Here is a 12,964-nt window from a genome sequence, read left to right as displayed (position 1 = left end):
TGTGATAAGTGGCTTATTCCCTGAGGCACTTGTGACAGTGGGGGTTGTTGTTCCTGAAAACCCTGGGGAACAAAGGGCTGAATTGGGATGCCCCAGTTTGTTGTGGGGCCTGAGGCTGGCCCCTCCTCTCGTTTCCTGACAGTGGTTGCCCATTTTTATCAAATTTAGAACGACATTGATTACCCCAATGTTTTCCCTTTTTACATCTTGGACATAGGCTAGGTGGCTCTTTATCCGTTGTCGTAGTAGCTTGAGTAGTTGTATTTTGTTTATTTGAGACTAGGCAATTGTTTTTTAGATGACCAATTTGATCACAATTATAACATTTTCCCCCAAATGTTCTAACTTGTCCTCCTAAAGCAACTCCTGTGATTGCTTGAGCCATAAGCATAGCTTTATGCATAGCTCCTCCAATTCCATCACAGGCTTTAACGTACTCTGAGATTACATCTGATCCTGCTGGGACCCTTCTTTTTAATGGCTTAATGGCTGATTGACAATCAGGATTGGCGTTTTCATATGCCATCAACTCCATTATGACCTTATGGGCATTCTCATCAGTAATTTTGACTTTTGAGCAGCATCTTGAAGCCTTGCTACAAAATCAGGGTAAGTCTCTTCAGAGCCTTGTCTTATTGTATTGAAGGAGGGGCAGGCAGTTCCTGGGTCTTGGATTTTCTCCCAGGCCCCAAGGCAGATAGCCCTAATTTGCTTAATGGCCTCATTTGGCATTATTACTTGTTGACTAGCAGTGCTCCAGTTTTGACCTGTTCCTAATAGTTGATCTACGTCTATGTTAATTGGAGGATTGGCAGTCCTATTTCTTAGGACCTGTTCTTGTGCCCCATCAACCATTAAGTCTTACATTGTAAAAATTGGGAGGGTGAGAGTGATGATTTTGCCAGAATCTCCCAATCATAAGGAATGAGTCTATGTCCATGAGCAATGGAATCTAATAATGTTCTCAAGTAAGGAGAGTTGGGTCCATACTGTTTTACTCCCTCTTTCATTTCTTTTAGCATTTTTATAGAAAAGGACTCATATCTGGCTTCAGTTCTGGGAGGCTGTCCCTCTTGGGCCCCTTCTCCAGGTGGTCTTGATTCTAATATTATTGGGAATCACCACGCTTCAGTATCTCCTTGTTTTCTTGCCTCATCAATAATTTTATGTAATGCACCACCCTGTCCACTAGGCAGTACTGTAGGATTATGTCCCATGGTGGGCGGCTGAGGATATAGAGCCCTGCCCTGTGGCGCTAGAAACATTCCTGGCTGTCCATATGGATTTTATGGGGGCAGCCGATACTGAAGTTTGGCTGGCGGCCAGTATTGATAGGCTACTGGCAACAGGGTCTTATTTTCTACCAGCTGATATTGTGGACACTGTATTTGGATTGGCATTGCCATGACAGAGACTCTATCTTTTTCTATTTGATCTTCTTTTGGAGTTTGTACTTGTTTAACCCGCATTTGAGGTTGTAAAGTTACAGGCATCTGGCTGTAAGAGGAGTTGGCCATCGTGGTTTAGACTCTGATGGCTCTGCTAATTCTGGACCTTTTTCTTCTAATTTTAACGTTTCAGGATATATCACCTCCTGTAATTGATTATCGTCAACATTTTGCGTTGACCGAGCCATTACTGGCTCTGCTACACATTTACAATGTGAACTTTCCGTTCCTTTCCGGGATTCTATCCCTTCCTCTTTTTCACAATCTACTACACAGCTTTCAGGGACATCAGAAACTGAAACGCTACCTTCTTCTGTTTGAATCGGTTCTAAAGCTACTTTAATAATGACCCAATCATTCCATACTGTAAGTGGGATGATTTTACTTTCCCTACTTGCTTGTTTTAATTTTTTGCCAATTTTTTCCCAGTCTTTTAGATCTAAAGTTCCCTGTTCCAGAAACCATGGGCAAAACTGTTCTATTGTTTGAAATAGCATAATTAGATTTTTGGTAGAGACTTTAACTCCCCCTCTTTTTAAGAGAATCTTAATAAAGCTGTGATAAGAGGCATATTTACTTTTAGTTTGCCTCATTGTTACCCTAGGTTCTTCCAAGCACACAAGCTTACCGCAAGGCTGATTGTAGACATACTTGGGAGTCTCTCGTCGACTTGTCCTCAATGACCACGCTTGAGTGTACCTTCACCTTAGAGAAAAGCACCCTCGTTGGGCACCAGATGAAGGGGTGGCCTGCCCCTCCACACTCCTCCACACCTGTGGGCGTTTCTCGTTAGGTGGAACGAGAGACTTGAGAAAATAAATGAGACACAGAGACAAAGTATACAGAAAGAAAAAGTGGGCCCAGGGAACGGGCACTCAGCATACAGAGGACCCACGCAGCACCGGTCTCTGAGTTCCCTCAGTATTTATTGATCATTATCTTTAGCATCTTAGAAAAAGGGAAGTGGCAGGATAAGAGGATCATCGTAGGGAGAAGGTCAGCAGTAAGACACATGAATAAAGATCTCTGTGACATGAATAAGTTTAAGGAAAAGTGCTGTGCCTTGATATGCATATGCAAACATCTCCATAAACCCTTTTAGTGCATAAAGAGCAACACTGCGGCTAGCACGTCCCACCTTCAGCCCTAAAGTGGTTTTCTCCTTTCTCAGTAAACAGAACATACAATTGGGTTTTACACCGAGATGTTCCATTGCCCAGGGATGGGCAGGAGACAGATGTTTTTCTCTATCTCAACTGTCAAGAGGCCTTCTTTCCTCTTATGGACCTTTGGCAGTGTACGTGTCTCTGGGTACTTGAGATTAAGAGAATGGTGATGACTTTTCACAAGCATACTACCTTCAGGCACTTGTTTACCAAAGCCCACCCTGCACAGCCCAAAATCCGTTAAAACTTGAGTCACCACAGCACATGTCTCTTGCAAGGACAAGGTTGGGGGTAGGGTCACAGATTAACAGCATCTCAAATACAGAACAAAATGGAGTCTCTTATGTCTACTTCTTTCTATATAGACACAGTAACAGTCTGATCTCTTCTTCTTTTCCCCACAGTTACAGGAGGAATACAAAAGACAAAAGCAATATTTGCTTTGGGGAAGTTTTTACTTCTACAATAAATTATTGAGAATCAATAGGGAAGAGCTGAAAGCACAGGGCATAGACCCTGAAAAGAGAAGAGTAGACTTGCTGTTTATCATATCCCTTACCACTGGGGAGATTCAATAAGAATGGCCCGGACTAGGATGTAAGTGAACAACTAAAAATGGGCTGCAGGCTTGGAAAAATGTCAGGGGCCTGAATATGAAAGGACTTGACTTGGGGAGATCACATGAAGATGAGTAGAACCAGTGGCCTATGAAAGCTGAGCCAAAATCTTCAGACGACCTGTGGCCTCTTGAGGGAGAACTTTCTCATCCACATTCACTGTTCTTCTTAATCCACAGGGTAAAGGCATTCTGTGGAGAGATTACCTGTGTAGCGCCCCTTAGTTTAGCCTATAAAACACTCACCTCGCTCCAAGAATTTGCCAAACACCCGCCAAACATCATTATAAAGAAACAAGCACCTCCCTGTATTGTGATATAGAACAATCTCCAAAATATATTGTTAGGAATAAAACAAAAAGTGTAATCATTTATATAGAATACCATTTTTATAAAAGAAAACCTATATAGATGTATATTTATCTATGTGTGTGTGTGCATGTGTGTGTAGCCAATTATTATTATTTTTTTATTTTATTTTATTTTATTTTGAGACACAGTATTGCTCTATTGCCAGGCTGGAGTGCAGCGGCACAATCTTGGCTCACTGCAACTTCTGCCTCTCAGGTTCAAGCAATTCTTCTGCCTCAGCCTCCCAAGCAGCTGGGACTACAGGCTCATGCCACCATGCCCAGCTAATTTTTGTATTTTTAGTAGAGATGGGCTTTCACCATGTTGTCCAGGATGGTCTCAATCTCTTGACCTTGTAATCCACCTGCCTCGGCCTCCCAAAGTGCTGGGATTACAGGCATGAGCCACCATGCCCAGCCTCCAATTTTTTTTATATTTGTATGTGTAAAGAATGTCTCTGAAGGATACAGAAGAAGTTGGTGCCAATAGTTGTTTCTGGAAAGTAGAAGGGTGTCTAAGGAATTAAGTGAGTGATTAATTCCTTATATTGTAAAGCCTGGTTCCTTCCAAACATTTTTATCCTGTGTATGTATTATATATTCCCAAAATTGAATAATATAACATACATAAATATTCACACAACGTGGTCATTTTGCTTCTAGATAAGTTGCCTGCAGAAGCCCTCACTCATGTACAAAAGGGGAAAAAATGCAACGTTGTTTGTAAGAATGAAACACTAGAAACAACCAAAATCATCAACAATAGGGAAATGAGTATATAAAATATGAACTAGTATATAGCAGTTAGATAGGTAGACTAAATAGATAGGTCTAGCATAAAGTAGCATATCGCAGTTAAAGGAAATGAACAGGATTGATCTATCTGTGGATTGATTTACGTGTATATCAACATGGAAAGGCTCAAGAACATGTTGAAGAGAAAAAGGAGCATAACATAGAATATATTTAGCATACAATTTAAGTGAAATTTTAAAAACACACCAAGTAAACGTATAAAAATGACCTGGAAGGATATCAATTCACAACGTACTTTGCCTTCCGGAAGACAAGGTTGTGTGGTGTGTGGGGCTTCCTCCATATCTGTAATATTTTATTTCTTAAAAATAACTACCAAAATAAAAGATAGCAAGCAAACATGACAAAAAGGTTAAAAGTTTTAACTCTGAGTGATAGAAATATAGATGTTTGTTATTTTATTCTTTGTGTTTTTTCTGTATGTTAAACATCTCCAGATATTTAAATAAAAGTAAAGAAGACACATCCAGCCAAGGTCCTCCAGATAGATCCTTTTGCTTTCTTTCTAAAGTCAAGTAAATTCTAAACTAATCTTGACACTATTAGTAAGTTTTGCTTTAAAAAAAATAAAATTTTGTGTTAGAAGTTTTAAAACACTTAGAAATTCTAGCTGCAGTTTCAGATTTCATAATTCAGATGATGCAACAGGATGGAACCATTGTCAAAGAGAATGCGGGGATGTTTGATGCTTGTTAGGACATGATTCCTATACTTGCCCATTTGTTCATCCTCCAACCCCTCTTTCTTCCAAATTCCGTGTAGTATATTCTGTCCAGGAAGCAAGAAGACTTGCTTGGAGGCATACTCATTTTCCCCGTGCCTCTTTGCTATTTCTGGAAAATAAAGCATTCTATAGGCGGAGCTAGCGAATGCCTCTTTTAACACACGAGTCTCCACGCTTCCCTGTTCACTTTGGTTCCAGCATCCTGTCCAGCAAAGAAGCAATTAGCCAAAATGATACCTGGAGGCTTATCTGAGGCCAAACCCGCCACTCCAGAAATCCAGGGGATTGTTGATAAGGTGAGTTGATGCCATTCAGGAAAAAGTCTAAGCCAAAATCTTGATTCATAAGCTGTCCTTGTGGATAGGATGTGGCTGAACATGAAAACCAGTTTAGGATGTGTGTGACTTCATTCAGGTTTCTTTACAACTAAGATGAAATAAGAGCTTTTCAGATGAAACCTCGAATAATCCCCAAACTGTGAGTGTGACCTTGAGCGAATCACATTTCTTCTCTGAACTTCATTTTCTCCATGTATAAAAGAAGAATTTGTATTGTATCATCTCTAAAGCTCTTAGAAGATGTGATTCTAGGATTACTAATTCAGTTTCTGATGCAACTTTTCTAATCTCACCAAGTGAAGCCAACATGTAATTGAAGTCTAAGGTTATTAACAGTTTGATGAAGTAGTCTTGGAATACACTGCAGGGAAATTTTTTAAAAACAGATTGAACGAAGAATAACATTGTGAAGGCAATCTATTTACAAACTTCATACATTTTGGCCCAAATATACAGTGTTTTAGTCTTTTCAGAGTTAAAGGGTGATTCAGCTAATGGAGAAGAGAAGTGACAGTCTAGAGTGACTCCAAAATGTCATAGGCTGCCAAATTATATATGGAAAAATAGAACTCAATGTTGTTAGCGGATTGATATGTTTTTCTCTTCTTCTTTTTTGTTTTGTTTTGTTTTTAAGAGATGGGATCTTACTCTGTCACCCAGGCTGGAGTGCAATGGTGTGATCATGGCTCACTGTAGCCTCAACTTCTCCAGCTCAGGCGATCCTCCCCACTCAGCCTCCTGAGTAGCTGGGATTACAGACTCATGCCACCACGCCTGGCTGATTTTGGGGGTTTTATTTTGTTTTTAGAGATAGAGTTTCATTCTGTTGCCAGACCAGTCTTGAATTCCTGGGCTCAAGCCATCCACTCACCTAGGCTTCCCAAAGTATTGGGATTACAGGTGTGAGCTACCACACCCGGCCCTGATATATTTTTCTAAGTGTTGTGTGATTAGCTATCATCTAGCTATGTAGTAAATATTTAGTTTCATATTTTGTGAAGGAAAACTTGTACAAATTACCATTTTAGTTTTTTAGTTTGTTACCTTATTTTCTTGTATTATTCCTTCTTGTTTTTTCTCTCTGAAACATCATTCTATGACAGCGTGGAACACAAGATCAGTTTTTGTGTGATTATAAAAGTTGGGATCCTGTATATTCAGAAAACTAGAAAGCTCTCTAAGGGGCCAGATGCCTAGAATCCCATCACTCATTCTTGGGGACTAATTATTTCTCTTTCAAACGTTCTTTTTAAAAAATAAATATCTTGGAGCTTTTTTTCTGGGAGAGGATGTTAAGTCAGTAATTTCTTCATGCGAATCCGCAGATCAGATCCATGTTCTCAAACTTGAATGTGCACATGAATCACCTGCAGGTCTTGATAAACCTTAGATTCGGATTCAGGGGGCCTGGGGTAGGTCTGAGATTCTGCATTTCTACCAGACTCCCAAGCTGCTGCTGCTGCCACCCATGGCCTCACTTGCCTGCAGAATCAGAGATATATGACATCCTACAAGGCCAGCGGGAGATGGGGCTTTAAAAGCCAGGGTGCAGGCTGGATGTGGTGTCTCATGCCTATAATTCCAGGACTTTGGGAGGCTGAGGTGGTTGGATCACGAGGTCAGGAGTTCGAGACCAGCCTTGCCAACATGGTGAAACCTCATCTGTACTAAAAATACAAAAATTAGCTGGGAGTGGTGGCAGGTGCCTGTAATCCCAGCTACTTGGGAGGCTGAGGCAGGAGAATTACTCAAGCCTGAGATGCGGAGGTTGCAGTGAGGTGAGATAGTGCCACTGCACTCCAGTCTGGGCAATAAAGCAAGACCCTGCCTCAAAAAAGAAAGTCAGGGTGCCAAAATAAAATTTGTCTATTTCTTTTGAAAAATGAAGGTAACACCTCTTGCCCTACCGATGTCAGAGCTGTAAGGACTAGGTGAGAAAATGTGCATAAAAATAACTTGAAAATGAAAAAGAAATGTGCATGGGTGAGGCATCACAATTGTTTACTTCAAATTTGTGGCTGAAAGCATCCCTGACCCTAAAAAATCCCCCTGAGACTCTCTAAGGACCAGAGCTGTAGGAAGACAGGGAAAACTAAATTTGAAATAGAGACAGTACAGAAAATTTTAATGATTTTTTAAAAAATCTATCGCTTGATTAGCAATAATTATTAATTTTTAAAATAAGAAGCTACCAGAGGGCCTTGCTTTGTTAATAACACCTATCTGTGAGTCCCATCTTAAATTATAAAACTGATTTGAAAGTGTATGTGTGGCAGAGAGGAAGCTGCTTCCCTTTGGCTCCAATGTCATCAGAATGAGGGATAAGTATTAAGAACAGCTACCTCACCCCAGAAAGGGGCTTTGCAGTTTTTAAAAGCTTGACCTCCATTCAAACTCTGATTTCATCTTCATAACCCCTGGGGCAGGCAGGGAAGGTATTGTGTCTATCTTACAGATGATGAAACCAAGACTCAAAGAGATTAAGAGTCACTTAGTTAAGCTGGGCGAGAAGGCTCAAGCCTGTAATCCCAGCACTTTGGGAGGCTGAGGCGGGCGGATCACCTGAGGTCAGGAGTTCAAGACCAGCCTGGCCAACATAGTGAAACCCTATCCCTACTGAAAATACAAAAATTAGGCAGCGTAGTTGCAGGTGCCTGTAATCCCAGCTACCCAGAGGCTGAGGCAGGAGAATCACTTGAACCTGGGAGGCGGAGGCTGTAGTGACCCAAGATCGCGACATTGTACTCCAGCCTGGGCCACAGAATGAGACTCTGTCTCAAAAAAAAAAAAAAAATAGAGTCACCTAGTCAAGAAGTTAGCTCACCCCCAGTGTCTGACTGCCTGCACTCTCCACCACACAGTGGCAGAACACAGAGGATCTTTGTTAGGAAAGGGAAATACACTGAGTGGAGAGAGTGTGTTAAGTTTGTCTGCTCAGTGGAAGCACCAGCCTCAAATTTAAGTCAATATAGGAGGCCAAGGCAGGTGGATCACCTGAGGTCAGGAGCTCGAGACCAGCCTGGTCAACATAGCGAAACCCATCTCTACTAAAAATACAAAAATTAGCTGGGCATGGTGATGGGCGCCTGTAGTCCCAGCTACTCAGGAGGCTGAGGCAGGAGAACCGCTTGAACCCAGGAGGCGGAAGTTGGAGTGAGCCGAGATTGTGCCACTGCACTCCAGCCTGGATGACAGAATGAGACTCCATCTCAAAAAGTAAAAAAATTTTAAAATTTAAAAGTTAAAAAAAAATTTGTTTAATCATTAGAGGGACAGGTGCAGTGGCTCATGGCTATAATCCCAGCACTTTAGGAGGCAGAGGCGGGCAGATTGCTTGATCTGGGGGATTCAAGGGCATCATGACAAAACCCTGTCTCTACCTCCTTGAAAATAAAAAAAAAAAAAAAATAGCCAGGTGGTACACATCTGTAGTCCCAGCTACTTGGGAGGCTTAGGTGAGAGGATCACTTGCACCCAGGAAGTTGAGGATGCAGTGAGCCATGAACATGCCACCACACTCCAGCCTGGCCAACAAAGTGAGACTTTGTCTCAAAAAATAAATAAATAAATAAATATAGGAAATGAGTATCAATGAATCATTTCATGGTTGGTGCATTTCTTGTATATCTCCTAAGTGTCTAGCATTATGCTAATTATTATAGAAGCTACATGAGGGCTGTAAGATATGGCCCCTGGCCTCTAGGAGTTTACAGGGTAGTTGGGAAAAATCAAGATATCTGGAACAGTATACAAAACAATATCCAATTAAGTAGTTTTTTATAATCATAGGTTTTGGACCAGAAAAGATGTTAGAGATTGCTGGTCAAACCTCTTTCCTTTCAGGTGAATAATTACTGTGAGGCAGTTCAGCCACTCCCGTGTTAAAGCCCGGATTGTCACTTATCTGCCCTCTCTTGCGGGAGTGAGCCTTAGGGCACAATTCCCAGTTCAGTGTTAGAAGGTAGAGGAAGAGTTGGAAAACTCGTTGTAGTTTAGGAAGCACTTTCACATCAATTATATCATTTATGCCCCTACAAATAGCCCCAAGAGGCAAGTATTATTACAACCACTTTATAGGTGAGAAACTTGAGTCAATTCCTTCTCCAAAATTACAGTTAGGTCCCCATGCAGGAACAGGGAAAATGGGTAGGTGCTGGCAATTCAGGGACAATCTCCACTACCTGTCACTTTCTTGCTAGTTTTACTTTTTTGATTTTTGAATGTATTTCTGTTTTTTAAAATCACCTGTTAAAGTGCAAGTATTCTCAGAGGAGCTGAAGTTTATCAGCTTTCCTTGGCCTTCTCAGAGAGCTTCTTAGTGGAAGGCCAACTGAAGAACCCCATTAGAAGGAGAGAAAGAAAGAAGAAAAAGATCATCACATAGAGAAGGGAAGAGTAGCAAAGACAAATGTTAACTGCATGGTCAAGGAATTTGATATCACAGTGAAAGAGGAATATTGGACGAGAGCAGAAAGAAAAGAAAGGTAAACAAAGGGGATGGCAATTGAGAAAACTTGAAAGTTTTCGAAGGCAGGGGAAATGAGTTTTCCCATTCTGAAAATAACAGAGACTGAATATGTCATTGTAGCATCATGTACTAAAGTACACTTGAAGAAAACCCTCTTCCAAGATTCTCTGTATTAGCTGAGGTCATTGCTATACTCATCTTTCCTATTTGGGAAGACAAGTTGTCAGGATGGAAAACAATTGTGGTCTTTTCATTCAGAAAACATTGATTAGGTAGACAGAACTGTGTGAGTTGCTATGGGGGTAGCAGGGACATAAAATAGTGCCTGCCCTTGTGGAAATTTATAAAATAGAATGGATCAAGAGGGACACATCCCAGAAAGACAGAGCCATACATAACCCCATTCATGAAAAGCCACAATCTGTATAATGAAGAACCAAATAAATGAATGGCCCAATAGCAAAAGCCTCCAGATCATTATTGCTGATTCATTATCTATATAATATGTTAATGAGCGTTTGATGAGAATTCTGAGCATGTTTATGAGAAGGAAAGAAATGTTATTTAATTATTTTTAGAAGGGTTACTATACATGCAATGTGCATGCACACAATGAACACACACACACACACACACACACACACACGCTCCCCTTAGTCATAAACCTAATTGCTGAATACTATTCCTGGCTAACACACAGAACACGATTTTTGTCGGTCAGGACATCACACAAACACCTCATCTGCATACCATCCTGGGCACACCCTGGAACTTAGTATGTCATGGCTCTAACCCCATCCACAAATTTGCATTCCCCTCTCTGACCACAGCCTCCTCATTAGTCGCCTCTCCCACTGTCCCACACCCAAAGAACCTGCCATTTAGCCACACCAGAATCCTTCAGGCACCTACCTTCCCATCTTCATGAGAACACACCCAGGCCCACACAGTCTCTCATCCAGCCTGGACCCCATGACAGGAGGATAGCTTCAAATATTCCTCCACTCATGATGATTTCCTTGACCCTGGGAGCTCCTGGCTTTCTAATTCTCAATTAAAGGTCATGCCCACTGCCACCACTTTCTATGCAGCTACTACTGCTCCAGAATCAAAGAACTTTGCCAAAGCGAGGTGCAGAACCACAGAAAACTCACCCATTACAAACCTGTGGATTAATGCTGAACAACCCGGACAGGACCCAGGACTGCCAGAACATACTTTCAGTCATATTTGTTGGTCTTTTTCTAAAAACCCCACAAATGTAAATCTCTCTTCAGTTCCTCAATCCCTCCCACCCCCATGTTCCCTCCAGCAGGATGTCTCAGTTCCTACTCTTCTTACGCCAGCCGTCCCTAGCCTTTTTGGCACCTTTGTGGAAGGCAATTTTTCCACAGATGTGGTGGAGGGGATAGTTTTGGGATGAAGCTGTTCCACCTTAGATCATCAGGCATTACATTCTCATAAGGAGCACGCAACCTTGATCGCTTGCATGCAGTTCACAATAGGGTTTCCGCTCCTATGAAAATCTAATGCCGCCGCTAATCTGACAGGAGGCGGAGCTCAGGCCATAATCCTCACTGGCACACTTCTCCCCTCCTGCTGTGCAGCCTGATTCCTAACAGGCCCCGGATGGCTACTGGTCTGCAGCCCAGGGGTTGGGGACTCCTGTCTTAGGAGATTGCAGGCCTCTGGTAAGAAAATCCCCCAGCTGACCCTGTCTCTTGCTAGATCTCATTCCTCCCTAGACTCTGTTCTCCTCTCTTCAGCCAGCCCTTCCTCTCTTAGCCAGGTGACTTCATTTCTTGCATCCTCAATGCCTTGTCCCATACTTTCTTTTTCCTTCAAAACATACTTAGACAACAAATGTCCACAAGTCACATCTTACTGGCCCTATTGTCCTTTCATGTTACTATTCAAACTCTCCTTCCTTACTCTGTAAAACTCCCCCAAATGTAATTCATAAACTTTGCCACGAATATCTTTCTGTTTTCTCCTAAATTAGGCACAGTCCTATTGTTTCTGTAGAATGACTACAGATTAGAGGGAAAGCCTGGGTGTTGGGTGCCTCATGGCTCAAATCCTCAGATCTCAGAGAATAAACACCTCACTAAGATTCATGCTCAGTAACAATGAGAAATGCTTGAAAAACTCTGGGGTAAATGCATCATACCAGGTGCTCCTCCCTGGTGGCCTCCTCCCCTGGCGGAGACCAAGCGACAAACCTCCACTGTATTCCTTCAGCTCCTGTCACCATCACGCATGGCAGACTGAGAAAGGTGAAGGCCAACTGCATTGAGCAGATGTGTCCATTCACCACCAGTCTCCCACCACCGTTCCCAGCTGGCCTGCATCCTCCTAGTGCCCATCCTGGGGAGTCTTTCAGTGCCAAGCTACCTTCTGAGACTTAAGGTTTCACTGACAAGCTCCCCTACTCTGCCCCTTTCCCTGCTCCTCCGCTCAAATCTCATCACTCAGGTCCACGTCATCTAACATTAAACCGCGCAAATCTATTTTACTGGGAAGAGGGAGGAAGGCTGCAAGTTACAAGTAGAGTGAACGAGAAATCAAGGTCCACAGTCTGACAGGTGCCAGAGCACTTCAAGAAACAAATCAGATCTTTTAAATCCCCCCTCTCATGGAAAATTCTGCATTTGTGGATTACACAGATACGATGGAAAGGTTAAAGATTTAGATATATTTCTAGGACAGATAGAAATGAATACTGGGGGCCAGCCATGGTGGCTCACCCCTGTAATCGCAGCACTTTGGGAGGCCAAGGTGAGTGGATCACCTGAGGCCAGGAGTTCGAGATCAGCCTGGCAAACATGGTGAAATTCGGTCTCTCCAAAAATATAAAAAATTAGCTGGGAATGGTGGCAGATGCCTGTAGTCCCAGCTATTCAGGAGGCTGAGGCAGGAGAACTGCTTAAACCCAGGAGGGAGAGGTTGTAGTGAGTCAAGATCATGCCACTGCACTCCAGCCTAGGTGACAGAGCAAGACTTCATGAAAGAGAGAGAGAAGAAAGAAAGAAAGAAAG

At 42.2% G+C, this 12,964-nt stretch overlaps 1 protein-coding gene across 1 annotated transcript in view; it reads left to right on the top strand.

The window, feature by feature from the left end:
* Nucleotides 1-5,221: 5,221 nt before the first annotated feature.
* Nucleotides 5,222-12,964, top strand: part of CSTA (cystatin A (stefin A)) — a 16,016-nt gene continuing 8,273 nt past the window's right edge. Inside the window, exon 1 of the mRNA XM_011950817.1 lies at nt 5,222-5,416. Coding sequence (XP_011806207.1) covers nt 5,351-5,416 — 66 coding nt within the window. The 5' untranslated portion in view covers nt 5,222-5,350. The remainder of the gene's footprint in view (nt 5,417-12,964) is intronic.

The sequence above is a fragment of the Colobus angolensis genome, unplaced genomic scaffold (genome assembly GCF_000951035.1).
Source record: "Colobus angolensis palliatus isolate OR3802 unplaced genomic scaffold, Cang.pa_1.0 Scaffold31, whole genome shotgun sequence".
NCBI lineage: Eukaryota > Metazoa > Chordata > Mammalia > Primates > Cercopithecidae > Colobus > Colobus angolensis.
The sequence above is the reverse complement of the archived record's forward strand: the minus strand, read 5'-3'. Positions and strand labels throughout refer to the sequence as shown.